Below are 15,832 nucleotides of genomic sequence, written 5' to 3' on the forward strand. Positions count from 1 at the left end.
GTCACCTGGTCATAGAAGGAGATCCATCCATAGAAGGTCCTCCATCTTGAAGATCTATAGGGGAGTGAGAGGGAAGAAAAAGTATCTTTTTAAGCTTTAGAGCTAATGACCAAAAATAATTATTTCAATTATTTTCTTCAAATCCCAGAGTGACAGTTCAGTTTCTATTTGAGACTGAAATACTCCCCTTTATATAGTCTTGTTACCCCTCTTGCAAAGTTTTAAAAGAACCATATCCTCCTGTCTTTCAAGAAATTTAGGAAGAAACTTCAAAATATTACTTGATATTATAAGAGCAAAATCTAATACACAGTACATTTTCTGGGTTGATCTCATTTAATAGCCGCAGAGATGCAGCAAAGCTGGCCCATCTTTGTGGGCCTCAAGTGCTGGCTCCAAAATGGGTTGAGCAACCACAAAAGTCTTCTCTCAAGACTCTTATTTCACCTAAGCCAGGCAGAACTGGATATTTTCCTAGGCTGCGTGACATCCAGGAATGCAAGATTTGTCCGTGGCTCATTCACAAGAAATGCATAGTAAGTGAGATGTGTTTTGGAAAATCAACAGTGCATGCACAGTACGTGTGCAATAATTTAGTGTGCTCTAAATGCATATGCACGTAGTTCTGCCAGGAAAGTCCTGGATTAAAAAAAAAAATAATTAAAAAACCAAGAGAGTCCTATATCTGTAGCAAATTGTTTTGCCCTTAAGGGTGTGATGGTAAATAAATTTTGCCAAGACACATGCAAATTTGAGAACTTGGAGAGGGAAGGACATAGTTATGAAAAGTATTATACTCAGGCAGTGCAATCTGGACCATTGTCTTCAGTGATGGTTCGTATATATTCCCACAGACAGGTCCTGCTTGACCCTCAAAAACTGAAGGTCTGTTTTAAGCAGGAATACCACAGTCCATCTGGATGTAAATATTTACTTGAAAACAGAACTCAGGTTGTCAACTCAGAAGAGAAGATTAGCTGGGCTGTTGTGGGTATATCATCAGCAGACGGTTTAGCACTTACAAATAGAATACTTATTAATCAAAATCAAAATCCTTATTAATCAAAATGCATACATTATTGGTTTACAGACAGATACCAAGAATGGTAATAAAAAGAAAAGCCATGCATGTATTCTCTATTCAGACATCCTTGTCCAGGATTTGGTGATAACTCCTTCATATGTTCTATTTTTACAGCAGCCAGACCTCTCCCACACCATGGCCATGAAAAAAACCCAAAGACAAAAAACCCAGAAAAACACCCTCACTCTGTCTCTAAAAATCTGAACTTTGTGGAATATCCGTGGGTATTTTTTTTGTTAACATAGCACGAACAGAGGCTAAGATGGCTCAAAGGGAGATGGTCAAAATAAAAATATCTTTTAATAAATTCCGCTATAGCTCGGAGACAAGAGGGAGCTATTGTCCTACTATCCCAGCCCATCCCTCAGCCTAGTGGTCCTTATTTATTTATTTTTTTTACAAGCAGTAAGGCAGAGGTGGGGTTTGAGGTTTAGAGACATCATTGCTTGGCTAATGGAGAGCATTCAGAAATCGACAAGGTGAGAAATGGCAATGTAGGTTGATATCTCTGGCAACGGTCATCACAGATATGTTGTTCTCTGTCCGTTAATCCTTTAATAAAAAATATGTAGAATAAACATAAAATTGAGGTGGTATCAATGCTCTTTGTTTCCTTTTTGCCTTAATGTCGGTGTTTCTGCACAATACTTGTTTTAAACTTCTTGCTTTGGAGGCTTGTTGCAGGCTATCAATTCAAACACTGTAGCTTTCTTAAATGTAAGTGTTTCTTATCATCCCAGTTCTCTGTCACTTATGTCATGATGAGGCTTTGGAGCTCCCATACACATATTTAATACTTTTCTGGAACAGAGAAGCTAAAGACAGCTATTGTTTTTTCCAGCCTTTCATGTTTAAGATGACACTTTTTCCCTTTGGAGAGCACAGCAGGACAATAGCCACCTTCTATACTGTTCGCTGACATCACTAATGATAGGAAGCATACTGGGAGCTGAAATGTGCTGTTTTCCTTGCTAAGCTAATGACCTTCTCTTCAAAGAGGCTCTCTTGTCTATATATGAAGAAATACATTGTGATGGAGAAGCTGCCAACTGGGTCACCATGGCCAAAAATCACGTTTATAAATATGAATTATAATTACATGGATTTTGTATTTTAAACAGAAGCTTTGTTACTCAGAGCCTTGCTCCGGCCTGCAGCAGAGCAATCTCTAAGGGCTGAGGGAGCCTCTGCTCAGCTCTGCACAGCTGAGCCTGGAATTTAACCACTGATTCCTAATGGATACTTACTGTTGCAACTGGTTGTGAATCAAAGCTGCAAGCTACCCAGTAGAGCTATTCAATGTTTCTGATTATCTCCAAATTGAGCCTAACATACTTCTAATCACAGAACAGATCACATTAAAATGTATGATGCTGAATTACATGTTTAAAATATACTGTTTTAAAAGAAATGGGTAAACTCCGATGGCTCATGTTTCATAGCTTCAAAGTCAACACTGCTTACCTGGTTTTACCTTCATCTGCCTTTCTAAGTCATCTTCACTAAGACTGGTTGAAAAGTTGCTGGGTTTGATGAATATCCGTCCTCTCAACAAGAGTTTTGAGAGGGACCATCTGCTTCCTTTAAAAATTTCAGCCTGTTATCTAGAAGTCAGCACTTTCCACAGTAGTATCTCAACACCATTTTTCCTGTTAGCGCTAACCTTTCCACTACATTGTAGTGCTTGCTATATACTCATAGCAATTAAGAGAGATGTCAACAGAAAAAATCCTAGGTTAATGACCTGTATGTGCTTTAAAGCTTCTTTTTTTTTTTTTTTTTTTTTTTTTTTTAAAGAAAAATAATAATTGAGCAGCTGTTGATGGATTTGGGAACAGCATATTTATCAGAGACCTTAGAAGAAGCTGTTAACTGTTCCTATCTAGGGTGGCTGGGGGAGTAAATTGTTACGTGGTAGCAGCTAAAGACACCTTTAGGCACTGCAGTTCAAAGTGATTTGGTTTTGTTGAGGTTTTTGTTTGTTAGTTTTTGTTTTTTTTTTTTTTTTTGGGGGGGGTGTGTGTGTGTTTGTTTGTTTGGTTTGGTTTGTTTTATGAGGAAGCAGCCAGCAGCAGGCTGTCCAGTAAGGAAGTGAAGCTGAGAGACCCAGGAGGGTCATGCCCCAGGGTGGGACATGCCCTCACCAACAGCACAGTCTCACAGAAGCTGAACACATCACCAGACTAGCACTGGTAATGGGATCCACCGACAGTCCCAGACACAGCAAGTGATGAACCAGGTCCATGGTCTGTCCATGAGCTCCAGTCAGGAGCAAAAGGCGACAGGGCTGGAGCACAGGTCCAAAGGGTCCACGCAGCTGATGGGCTACCTACAGTACAGGTCTGAGGTCCATCCAGCAGGCAGAGGTGAAGACCAGCACTCCTACATCATAGCTTAGGTCAGGACCAATGGCCCTGGGCTGACCTGAAATGGGTCTGTGGGCAGGGGGTGGGTGAAGGTCCCAGGTGAGGTTCCTCAGGGATGTTAAGACCTATTAATGCCCTCAGGCCCCTAACCATTTTGTGGCTTTTGTGAGCTCTTCCGAGCTTTGGCCTGTTTGCCAGTGCTGCTTTTGATTCTTGAAAAATCTTGTCCTCTCCTTGAAATATGACAGAGAAAAAGCAGAAATGGAGAATTCAAAGCAGCTGTCCTCCTTCAGCTGACACATTATCTTTTCATCTCTACCCAAGACACAGGTGTGAAGGGTACTTCTCTCAGCATAGTTATTTGAGGAATATTTATAGAAAACTCAGAATCAGACCCTTTACATCTCTACCAGGTCTCTAAATAGAAAGTATGACAAAAGTCATTGAAGACCTTTTTAACATTTTAAAATAGATAAATAAAACAATTTATGGAGGCACCACCACAAGCAAGAGAGACTTTTAACCTGAACTTAATATCACAAAGAACTATAAGATTCTATAGGAGTAATCTCCCTTATAAGCATGTAAAACAGCAAACCTGACTGGGTAGCTGAGACATCAGTGTGAATTTGCTCCTGTTGATCGCAATCTCTAAAGTCTTTATCATATATGTCAAAAAAATTAAGCAAGGACACTAGCTGCTGTAGCATATATTTACAAATGAATAAATAAACCAGTATAGCCCTAAACTCCTGTTTATTAAAAAAAAAGTTACTGAGTAATTTACAGGTACCATATTTGCCAAATAAACTATGCACAAGACAAGAAAGCTGCAATACAGTTCCAGTGGTAAATTACTTTTTATCTTACAAAAAATAGCTGCCTTGGAAAGAAATAACATTTCTTGCTATTTAATTTTTTTTTTTAACCTTTTATTTTGGGGAATGAAAAAATCCTTAGCCATACAGATACATTATATTTCTTCATTATCATTCAGCACAAGCTACAGCAAATGTACCCACAAATACTGAGGCCGATCACAGGCAATAAATTCAGTCTATTTTACATATTGCTATGAAAAGTTACAAGTTGCTGCTCAGCTTTCAAGGGCCTAGATGGCAGTGTAGTTCTTAGTGTAATTAGTCAACTTGATCTTCTCTGGGAAGATAATATTAACTGAGAGGTTTTCCCCATTGTTAGATTTCAGAAAAAAGTTCTTTTTCTTGCGTAGGAGATGACTATATTTGGCATTAGCAAGCCACATTTCACATTTTGAAAAAAACACAATCCCAGTTGTACCCAAGACAACAAGACATGTAAGCAAGCCCAATATGACAAAACATGTCACCTGGCTTCTGCTCAGTAAGGGATCTGCATTTTGGATTGTTTCTTTCATCATTATTTTCAGGATTTCTTGTTGTTGATGCACTGATCTGTGATGAGCTTTTGAGGGTGCCTTGTGATTCTGTGTATGCTTTGTCTCTGTATTCACTCCAGAAAGACTTGTGTTTTTGCTGGGATGTTTGCAGGTCACACCAACAAATTCTGGTTTACAGATGCATTCAAATCCTCCTTGGGGGTGTTCACTGCATGTCCCTCCATTCTCACATGGGCCACTTGCACAGAATATGACATGGCTGCTGCAGAACTTTCCCGTGTAGCCACGGGGACAAAAACAGCTGAAACCCACACCAATATCTGTACATGTTCCTCCATTTTCACACGGGTTTGATTCACAGTCATCTCTATCTATTTCGCAGAAGTTGCCAGCAAAACCAGAAGGGCACAGACAGGAAGCATGGGGTGCAAAACCATTGTCATCAATGCATGTTCCTCCATTTTGGCAGGGAGAGCTAGAATAGATAACAAACACATAGATGGAATGGAATTAAAGTCCAACAAAAGAAGCTATCAGGAAACACTTTATATAATAAAAGGAGCTGGTTTCTTTTAGAAGAGCCAATTCCAAATGCAAATCCACTGAAGTCAATGAAGTTGAATCAAGAATGAGTTTGTTGAACAGCTTTGTCAATACAGATTATAACATCTTCTGCAGACCCTTTGGGCAGGATTAGCACACTAATATATAAATTCAACCTGAAGAGCTGTGAAGGGATTTTGAATTATTTCAAACATTTATTCAAATTAAGCTTCCCAGTGTTTTCATATGCTTAGAGCTATTTAGCTGAGCAACTATTCAGACAAGACTGAACAAAGACACTTGCAGCATGGCTTTCTTTTCCACCTGATTTTTCATAAAATAATCTATGTATTGTACTGACAAAACAAAACATAGCAGCTAGATGTAAAGCTGATTGTTTTTATTCTGCCTCTCCAGTGCTCCATGACACAAAAAATTTAGAAGTAGACAGATACTTTCCCGTAAACATCTGTTCAGCCAAATATTTTGATTAATATATTTACAATAAAAAATATAAATGGGATAATTTCAGCCTTGGAAAAGGCAACTGTAATGTGAAGACAGGACTTCACATAGGAGACCAAGTATCTCTGCAAACCCTTTAAGAACTTCATAATTAATAGCCTGGTACTATGCTTTAAGGGATGTAAATTCACTGAGACAACTTTTTTTACCTTTGCACCGTAACTGTGCCTTACTGAGTGTAAGGCCAAAAGATAGGGCCACCCATTGACAGAAAGGCACAAATGTGCTAATTCAGTGGAGCTATGCAATGTGGACTTGGTCCTTTAGCTGGTCTGGTTGGCAGAAAAGGGACCCTCGGTCACAGGTTTACAAATAAATCTCAAAACCCACTTTCATGGTAGTTCATCGTATATGAACAAAGATTTTAGACTTTACCTTCCAAAGATGAGTAACACTTGGCAAAGCTTGCATCAAGCCTCTCTGACAACAACAGTTTTCCTAATACTTACAAACCTCTGAGGATTTACAGCGTAGTACCAGTACACAGTTGAAAAGTCCAAGCTGTCATTTAAGCTTTACATTTCCAGGGGAAAGTCCCAGGGGTAATGAACGTCACAGTTTCATGAATGCTAACATTTCACATATGCGGTGAACACTAACAATTGGCCATTATGGATTTCCATGGTGGGACACAGAGATTTAAGAGATCTCTTGATGTCTGAGTGAGATGACTGTGAAAGACATACAGGTTCCTGACTATAAATGATCCCTGACTACCAGTCAGGATAAGGCTGAGCTTCTTCAATGCCTAGCCATTGCTTTGGGAGCAGCTATGGTAGAGACCACCCCAAGCATCTCTGGCTTTACTGGGGACTGAAACACTTGGTGATCACCCATCAGGAGAGGCTGAATATAATGGTAGAGGAATCATCTGCCCGTTTTTTGCTGCTTCTTCATAAACTGCTCTGTCCTCTTGTACTGTCCTTTACTGTAGATGTTGGCTGGAAAAAAAACCTACTGAAAGAACAAATTGGAAGTCTGGAAGCAGTATTAGGAAAGCGACAGGTGTAGCTGTCTCTGGACTTTGACATAGCAGTTGTTGGTGACAATTTGAGGTGACCATGCAAACAGGGAATTTTGCCACAATCCCTAGCCACTGTCTCTGCTTTAAGCAAAATATGGAAGTTGTATTTGGAGAGTCCTTGTATAAATGAGTGGATATGGCCTTCTTGGAGAGTCTAGCACCCTCTCTTAGCTTTGCAGGTCCCATGGAAAATCTGACAAACTGTCTTGGATATGGCAATGTGTAGAAGTTTGAATCCTCATGGCTGGGTTGAATTACAGTACTTTCTAGGGAAATAGGAAGAAACTGCTGAAGAATGTAAGTGTAAACTTTTTTCTGAAACTTTCAGAAGTGTAAACAATTTAAATAAAAAACAGTAAGGGGGAATATGCATAATTCTGAAAAATTTCTTTATTACTAACACTGAGTTGCATTTGCCTAACTTTAGTATGTTTAAATAAATAAAGTATTAATATTAATCTCCTTGAATAGATTCCATTACTTTGCATTTTTAGCATTTAATGCATGTTCAGCAAGGTGTGGTACATGAAGGGCTAGTTGTGGAAACATGGATATACCACTTATCTGCTTTCCATATACTCTGCTTTCATTTTAGAACGTACCACTCACTGCTCTGCTTCAGAGAAAAACTTCAAAACATCACACAGATGTCACTAGTGCAGATGCCTCTGCCTGATTTTGTAAACAAACTAGAACAAAGACTTTGATTTCTGAATTTTCTTGGTTCCATCTGTGAATATTAACTAAGGAGCCAGTGGCAATGTTTAGTAATATCAACATTGTTAACATTGCCACTGTTCTAGAGAGGAACTGAGAGAAAGTGAGATGTGAATGAGATGACATCATATGACGAGGTCACTTTCTAGGATGTGAAAAGCACTCTCTGGTGGACTGTGAAGTATTAGCAGACAGGGAGTTATGCTGAGAACAGTTGTCTTTTTGAACTAAAAGCAGATTTGCAAAGCCTGATGCTCATTTTTCTGAAAAAGACACAGCTTCCTAGAGAAAAGAACTGCTGTTTCAAGTGTGTTGTTTCCTTAAGAAAAATTCTTTATGATTTCCAGACTAGCTCATGAGCATTCAGTTCAAACACAGAGTGCCATCACAAAAAGGCAGTTTCAGCAATTTAAAACCATGAGGATTTTAATGAAGTACATGGAACTAATCTGTGTTATTTTGTTGATGATGTACCTCACCTATTCTTTGGGATAGTTAATACACATCTGCATTGAATTACTGAAATATTTGCTCTAAAGATGAAAAGTAGAGAAAGCAAGCTATTCACATCTCGCATGTTATGCAAGTAGCTTGGATGAGATTCAAGGCACTTGCGAGGAACTTAAATTTCCTCATCGTCAATGAAGAGAAATAGTCAAACCAGAGCAGTTATCTTAGAGGCTGAAAGCAAACCCAGACAGAACTGTGTGACTATCCCCCAATTAAAAGCAATGGCAAAAAAAATTCCACTGACATAAAGTTGTAAGAATGGCAGTTCTTGCCAAAGACAATGGGAGGTGTTAATGTTCCTTAAACATGAGTGTACAAGTCTTCAGGAAGATTTAGTCATAAGGTAGATCTGAATATTCATAATTATCTATCACTGAGCAAAAAGAGAACCAGAGGGTATCAATATGGAGCTAGAGAGAAAAAAGGCAATCTCCAAAAAGAAAACTGTGATTTTAAGGTGATGGTTTTACCAAGCTTGTATCCACCAGAAAGGCATTCTCTACGCTTATGGCATCAGATCCTTGATGAGCTAGAAGACAGCAGATACTTCTAGATTTCAACAAAAACACCAGTTCACATTTTCTTTGACTTTGAAAGATCATTCTGAAAGTGATATTGCTGAAAGTTTTTCATTCTGTGCCCATTGCCTTTTGCCTTTACACTGGGCACTTTTGAGAAAAGTCTGGTTCCATCTTCTTTGCTTCTCCCCATTAGGTATTTATACATATGGATAAATATTCCCAGAGCCTGTTCTTCTCCAGGCTAAATAATCCAGCTCTCAGCCTAGCCTTACAGGAGAGATGTTCCCATCCCTTAACCATCTTCATCGCCCTTCACTGGATTCACTCCAGTGTGTTCATGTCCTTTTCATACTGGGGAGCCCAGAACTGGACCCAGCACTCCAGATGTGTCTCATCAGGACTAAGCAGAGGGGAAGGAGCACCTCCTTCAGCCTGCTGGCAATGCTGTTCCTAATATCCCACTTCTCAGAGAATGCAGAGCACTGGCCTCCCTCACCCTGTTTTGGTGGACGTGAGATTATCTCCTTCAGTAAACTATGGACATACCATTATATGTCAGGTAAGAAAAATGACAGGCTGGTGTACCAGATGTTTTTGTGCAGACAGCTTGTGCATTGGCTACTGTTCTTCCGACTGTATATGGTTTGTATACACAGTTATCCCTCACTAGAGGGGAGAACACAGGACTAGAGGTTACTTCAAGTTTGTCTACAAAAATAATGAGAAGGCATAAATTCACCACAGCAAAATGTGCAAATTATCACTTTTAGTACTCAAATTATGCACACAAAGTCATGCTGATAATCTGTAAATCTTTACAATATGAACAGATCAGACTTGTAAAGTTTGACAAAAATATCAGCAACTAGCAGAAGCATCATATATTTTAGCACAGAAATACTTCTGCTTAGCAAAGAATTCTGAATAATAGTCAGTAGGAGTATGGATTTTAAATTCATGTCAGAAATAAATATTTACCCATTAATAATGCAGGGTCCTTTTTTGAGATGGCAGTTTTTTCCTGTAAATCCCTGGGCACACAGACAAATGTATCCTCCATCACCAGTCTCTATGCACGTTGAGTTATTGGTGCAGGGCTTTACAGAACATGGGTGAATATCTGTTTAAAAAAAAACAGGGCTCAATTAATCTAATGAGAAAGAGTAAGTAAATAGTATCTAATACTTTGGATAAAATGGAGCTTTAACAGTGCTTCATCCTGCATTTTATAAATTCTGATTTGTTCCTCCCTCTATTAAAATGGAGTTCAGACTGTTCAACTATTGCAAGCACTTTCAGCTTGTTTCTCTCTTCCTAGCTCCCACTTGTAAAATGTGTTTGAATTGTTCCAGTCTATAAATAAGTAATATTATCAATAAAATATTAGTACAGGAGAAAGAACTTCTATGTAGTCTAGTTATCCTTTGACAACCTTGGCTTCTCCATGAGTAGAATTCTGATAAAGCAATCAGGAACTGGGACTTCTCCCCGCTCCCTGCCCAGAGCCTATCATTATGTGCTTATGAACAAATATTGCGTAATAACAGAGATCAGGAAGTTACAAAAAAAGTCTCTTAAAATTTCGTCTTTTGACTGGGCTGCATCCAACCCTTGCATAACTGTACAGAAGAGAGAGCTCTATGACATCTGGACCCAAAGTCACACATCTCATTTTCTTCACAATTGGCCTGCTGAGCCACTTCCCACTCAAATGATTACTGAATTTTTAAAATAATTAAAAACAAATAAACAAACAAGTGTGTACTTTAGCCAGCTAATGGAGCAGCTGCAGAGAAATTCTGACTGGAAGTTATCTAATGCCTCGCACCCACATGTGCACACATACACTTTCTAAGATGAAAAGAGATTTAAGGGCATTTATATTTTACTTCCCACAACATAACATGAAATTTAGATGATATCACGAGGTACTGCAAAATTTTAACCATAGTAAAACATTTCAACAGCCTTAGCTTTCAAATACAATCTTCCCTGGACAAGAGGTTCTATTTTGTAATGCATTAGCCTGTTCTCATTGCAAGACAACCACTTTGCATGCACTTTGAGTGTAAACTCCAATTTTCACAAGGACCAAAACAACCTTGAATGCCTTTTGGAACAGTGTTGTTTGCCACCTGTTTTCACAAGTTTTAAAGGCAGCTAACAAGGCATGAACTCTGATGTAGGAGAAAGGAAACTCTGAAATTTATACATGGATAGGTATGTGTATATATATACACATATATACACAGACATTACTGTCAGCAATTGATGTCAGGGATTTAATTTTAAAACAAAACTTAAAAGCTTGCTGGAACATGTCTTTTTAAAACATAATCCACAGATAGCCTCAAATAGCCCATTTTCTCTATTTTTCTCTAGTTTACCTTTCAAAAGGCAACCAACCAAGTGATTTACTTGCTTCAAGTTATAACTGAGCCTGAGATGAGAATTCGAAAAAAAATTGGTACATTTACACATATATTATGAATGGCCACAACCACACTAACAGTAAATTAATCAATATTTGCATAAAACTTAGTTGTCATGTTGCAGTACATGAAGCAACCACTAAGTGTTTTTACTAGGAAGGCTCACTCGGTAGTAGTTTATGTCACAGTAGAATTTCTAGACCCTGTCTCATGCATGCCTAGCACGGATATTAGAGGCTCCACCTGTACTCTGATGACAGTTTACCAACACGTGCCCTTGGCAAAGCCCTCAAGTGATGTGTAGCACAGTATAATCCGAGCTCACACCACATGTTGGCTTTTTATCCAAATTGAGCCTGTGATTCAAGCAAGAGGTCAGGAGCCCACTAACATGACTGTGCAGGCACAGCCAGAGATGACAGAGATGACTGATCTAATTTAGCAAGGTGGATCATATACTCCAACTGGGTTGTTATTTTTTCCTGGAAATAAATTGACTAAATTGATTTTCCCTTTGTTATGTTCAGTGTTTGATGTTGTTTCTGTACTGTGTACTGTATGTCAGCTGCAGAGGGAAACTCTGCGCTGTGCAGCAAGGTTCCAGGTGTTCTTATACCCCATTTCAAGGATGTGCTCCCACAGGATGAAAAGATGCCATGGCATTCAGTTTGGCAGGCTGGTGCACTCCATTGCAAAGAGGTTAACCAGCAGTGCTAACACTAATACCAACTCAGAGATGTCTTTCTTTAAGCGCCATGTCTGTCCACGGGACTGCAGTAATAACCACAAATTATACCACTGATCCTGCCCTACATGTCTACAGTGGATCAAGACCAACCTATAATCTGCATGCCTGTAAATTACTGGGAAGGTCACTCTTGATCTGAACTGAGAATCAATTGCCCATAGTAAAAACAACAGCTACACAGTCGGAGGCATTGGCAAACCTCTTGATAAACTAAAACTACTCCAGAAAGGAACTTCCATGATCCAAACCAAGGAGACCATACACTAACTTTTCTAGAAAATAGAATAGGAGATACCACCACCAGCCCAAATCATTTTTTTCCTCCTCTGCTGTAGTGGTCAAATGAACTTCAGACCCTCCCACAGTTTTCCATTCTGGGCTTTGACATCCTTGTCAGTTGACATTTGCTCATAGCTGGCAACATTAAAATAGTGGCTATGCCAGAAATTCACTGGCAAATATTAAACTTTATATCACAGCAAAAAGGAAGAATTTCAAGGGAATACCAAAACTGCATTACTCATTACCCTTCAGCAATCTCCACATAAAGCATAAAAATGTAGCTTTCTAATATGTCTTATCTCATTACACACCTGAAGCTAAAAGCTCCAGTAGCTAAAAAATGGCACTTAATGTCATATGCATGTGAAACATATAACAACTGTGGTCTGCTCTCATCATACACAAAAATTCAGGGAAAGTCTGGTACTTTATGGTAAGAAACTGATGGGTTTGTATTTCCATATTTAACAAACAGGTGTGTGTATGTGCCAGTGAACCCCAAAAGAGCAGGAGCCTTCAAATGCCTTCCTTTTTCTTAACCTGATCAAGTTTCGTTTACTGGTACCTGTTAATGAGTTATAGCAATCTGTAATGACTTTATACAGCCAGGAAACTGACAGCAAGTTTTTGGCAGAGGATGATGAGAGCGGTGGCTGAGCAATTAACCCATTTGAGGTTTCAGTGCTTTATTGGGTCAGGAAAACAATTTGTAGCAACCTTCCAGTAGCAAGAAAAGGAGGATCCTCCTCCTGATCGCTTGTGGCAAAACAATGCATTTAGAGTAGGTAAATCCACTGAGATGAAAGACATTCAACACAACATGTCCCTGCAGATGAAAAGATGGTTATTTCTTTTTGGCTGAATATTCTTGGCAGCTCTTCATGGAGATCTAGATTCAAATTGGCAAAGAAAACTCTAAGATGACTCTGAGTGTTGAGAGAAATAATAGTTTCTGAACTTAAGCAAGGGATATATTTTTTGTACTGTAGAACTATCTTAATGAATATGTATTAAAATAATTTTTTCCCATATAGATATGGGTACAGTTTCCAAAGCATTGTTTTGCATCCTGAGTATCAGTTGCAAGAGGCAAAGGTTGCAAGGCTCAGAATTGCCAAGATATTTAAGCGCCTAGAAATTCAGCTACGCACTTCATATGGTTTGAATATGTATGCCCATATTCAAGTATGTGCAGCTTGAAAAATTTAATATTATCTTACAGGAATGTTTAGGTGTGAAGATGGTACCTTTAAAAACCAAGCCCTTTGGAGTCATTGGCAAGCAATAGAACTGAACCTTCTAAGGTGGCAGTGCAGGGTGTCATTCTGTCTAGTTTTAGAAATCTGTGATTGTACATCACAGGACAGAGAGATCCATCCCTTTTGACTAATTGTAATGAGAATCTAGGTGGCTGTCTCAAGTACAAACACAACGGTGAGAGGTGTCCAGAACAACATCTCAGAGATTATAGTCACATCTGCACCATTACTACTGCAGGTCCTGCAAACATACCAGGATTAGCTTTAAACTAACAAGTCTGTCTATGCTTATGTGTGCAGCCGGTGAGTATGGGCTGCACCTGATGAGAAGCTAAATGAGTACTTTAGTACCTCGCACCAAGCTCCATGCCACTGCAAGGATGTGAAGTACTCAAAATCTTCTGAGTCTTTTAGTCATCTTGAAAATTTTATCCAGTTCAAACTGTGTCATCGTTAATTAGTTCTTTGGGTATGCACGAGCAGAACACAGGCATACTCTATAATAAATTACAAACTGTGTAACCAGAAAAGCCTGAAAGATATGAAAAAAGAGTGAGGCCCTGGACACCTGTCCTCTCCCAGTTGCAGCTACACGGGCTGAACAGGCAGTGCTCCTGGATACTCACACGGCTTCGGCCCCCTCAGTTCTCCTTGGCTGAACATTTGTCTGTGTCAGCCGAAATAAACCAGCTCAGCAAGGGCCAATTCTTCAGCTTGCTTATGCTAAACTGGCTCATTCTGACTGGCAAGCAGTGAGAGAGTGCACACATGAGCTGTGCTTACCCCTCAGACCTGAGAGGGAAGTGGCAGCCTGTTCAGGCAGACCTTTTTCTCAGTTATACTAATGCTACTGCACTGAACCATCACCGGGTTAAGTAAATGAAGAAATAAGCACAATCTTCTCCTTTTGAAGAAGTATTAAGAAATTATCATATATATATATAATGTGGTAGGTAAATATTTCAATTTAATATGTACAAGATGACTTGTATTTTTATAGAAAGGGTTTATATGACAACAAGGGAGCAGTTATTTGTTGGCCTTGTCCACAATAATCAATGTTTAAAATAGAATGATGAATTTATGCTTTGCTTACACATATGCCCAGTTACAAAAAATATCACATGCTTCTGCCTAAATTATGATGAAAGTTCCCGGTTTACATGCTGCTGCCCAGAATCCCCTTATTATCTGGCGCTAACGTTCAATCTCTTAAAAGGAGCTCTCCAGACGGACTTTCGCGTGTCTCCAGCACCAGATGGGGCTGTTTCACCTCCCTTGCTCAAGGACAGGAAAGGATGCGCAAACCTGTGTCACAGAGGCTGCCAACCCAGCCCTCCTCACAGATGCACTGCCAGGGCTTGGCACAGCTGCCGTGCAAACACCCGGGGAAAGGAACACACTGATTACAAAGAGCACCCTGCCAACCAGGTTGACACCTGAAAGAGATAAAAGACAAGATAGAGGCATAGTTTATTTTTAATAAACATAATTACAAGGATGTTCCCCTTTTTGAGGCACAATAAATAAACTTTCTGATACAAAATAGGACTATGCAGCACATGTAAACAAAAAGAGACCATCAATGCTTCTGGTATACTAGAAGCAGTTTATGTGAAGAAAACCATTTCATTCAGTGAGAAAAAAAATAAATCAATGCTAATCAGTGTAAAGACTTTTCTTACTGAAATAGGTAGACTAAAAAGGCACCTAGATGTCTATGCTCTGTGATTCCAGTTACTGTATCCTAACAGAGTGCTGTTTCATTACAGTTCTGTATTTTCAGAGGGTAAATCATTTCAGCTTCTTTCTATTTTACCAGGATCATGAACTATTGAAGCAGTCCATTCCTGTGCTAATAGCCCTATCTGACAGATCTTATTACCTGCATTCACTGGGAAATTCACAAAATCCATTCTCTGGGTGGCAGCCAGTTTTACACTTCACGCCTGGAAGAAGAGATTTATAGTATCAAACTAGAGAAATCAGCACTCATAAAAGAAATCATATCGTGTCCTATACATATTACCAATGTTTTAAAAGAACCCAGACTACAAAATCTGATCTTTTTTCTTCAAACACAGGGTTTTGCAACATAAAATTTTAAATTAACTTAATCTGGAACATGTTACAGAAGGTTCCTATAGGGTAAGTGAAATGACACAAAGAATTAACCGCAAAAGAACACAAGGTCACATTAGTATACGCAGGGTATGTGTAATATCACTATACACTACTTTAAACGGGAAATTTCAGAACAGATCCATGTAAGTCATTTCACACCATGCCACTCCAAGTGCATTTTCAGAACTACTTGAAACACAAAAGTGCCTTCAGTCAGAAAAGAAATTCCATTTAAAACAACTTACAGTAGAAGTGTTGAATTCATTTCAACCCTACGTTGGATGAACAAAAAAACAACCCATCATTTTCATTAAATCAC

General features: G+C 39.0%; 1 protein-coding gene across 1 annotated transcript; it reads right to left on the bottom strand.

The window, feature by feature from the left end:
- Positions 1 to 4,193: 4,193 nt before the first annotated feature.
- DLK1 (delta-like 1 homolog (Drosophila)) lies at positions 4,194 to 15,338 on the bottom strand (the record flags this gene model as incomplete). Its single annotated transcript, XM_009707261.1, has 4 exons — positions 4,194 to 5,303; positions 9,647 to 9,788; positions 14,698 to 14,828; positions 15,275 to 15,338. Coding segments are annotated over 4 exons (1,079 nt in total), but the record flags the coding sequence as incomplete, so codon positions are not given.
- Between the last annotated feature and the right edge of the window lie 494 nt (positions 15,339 to 15,832).

The sequence above is a fragment of the Cariama cristata genome, unplaced genomic scaffold, assembly GCF_000690535.1.
Source record: "Cariama cristata isolate BGI_N322 unplaced genomic scaffold, ASM69053v1 scaffold39959, whole genome shotgun sequence".
In the NCBI taxonomy this organism is placed as follows: domain Eukaryota; kingdom Metazoa; phylum Chordata; class Aves; order Cariamiformes; family Cariamidae; genus Cariama; species Cariama cristata.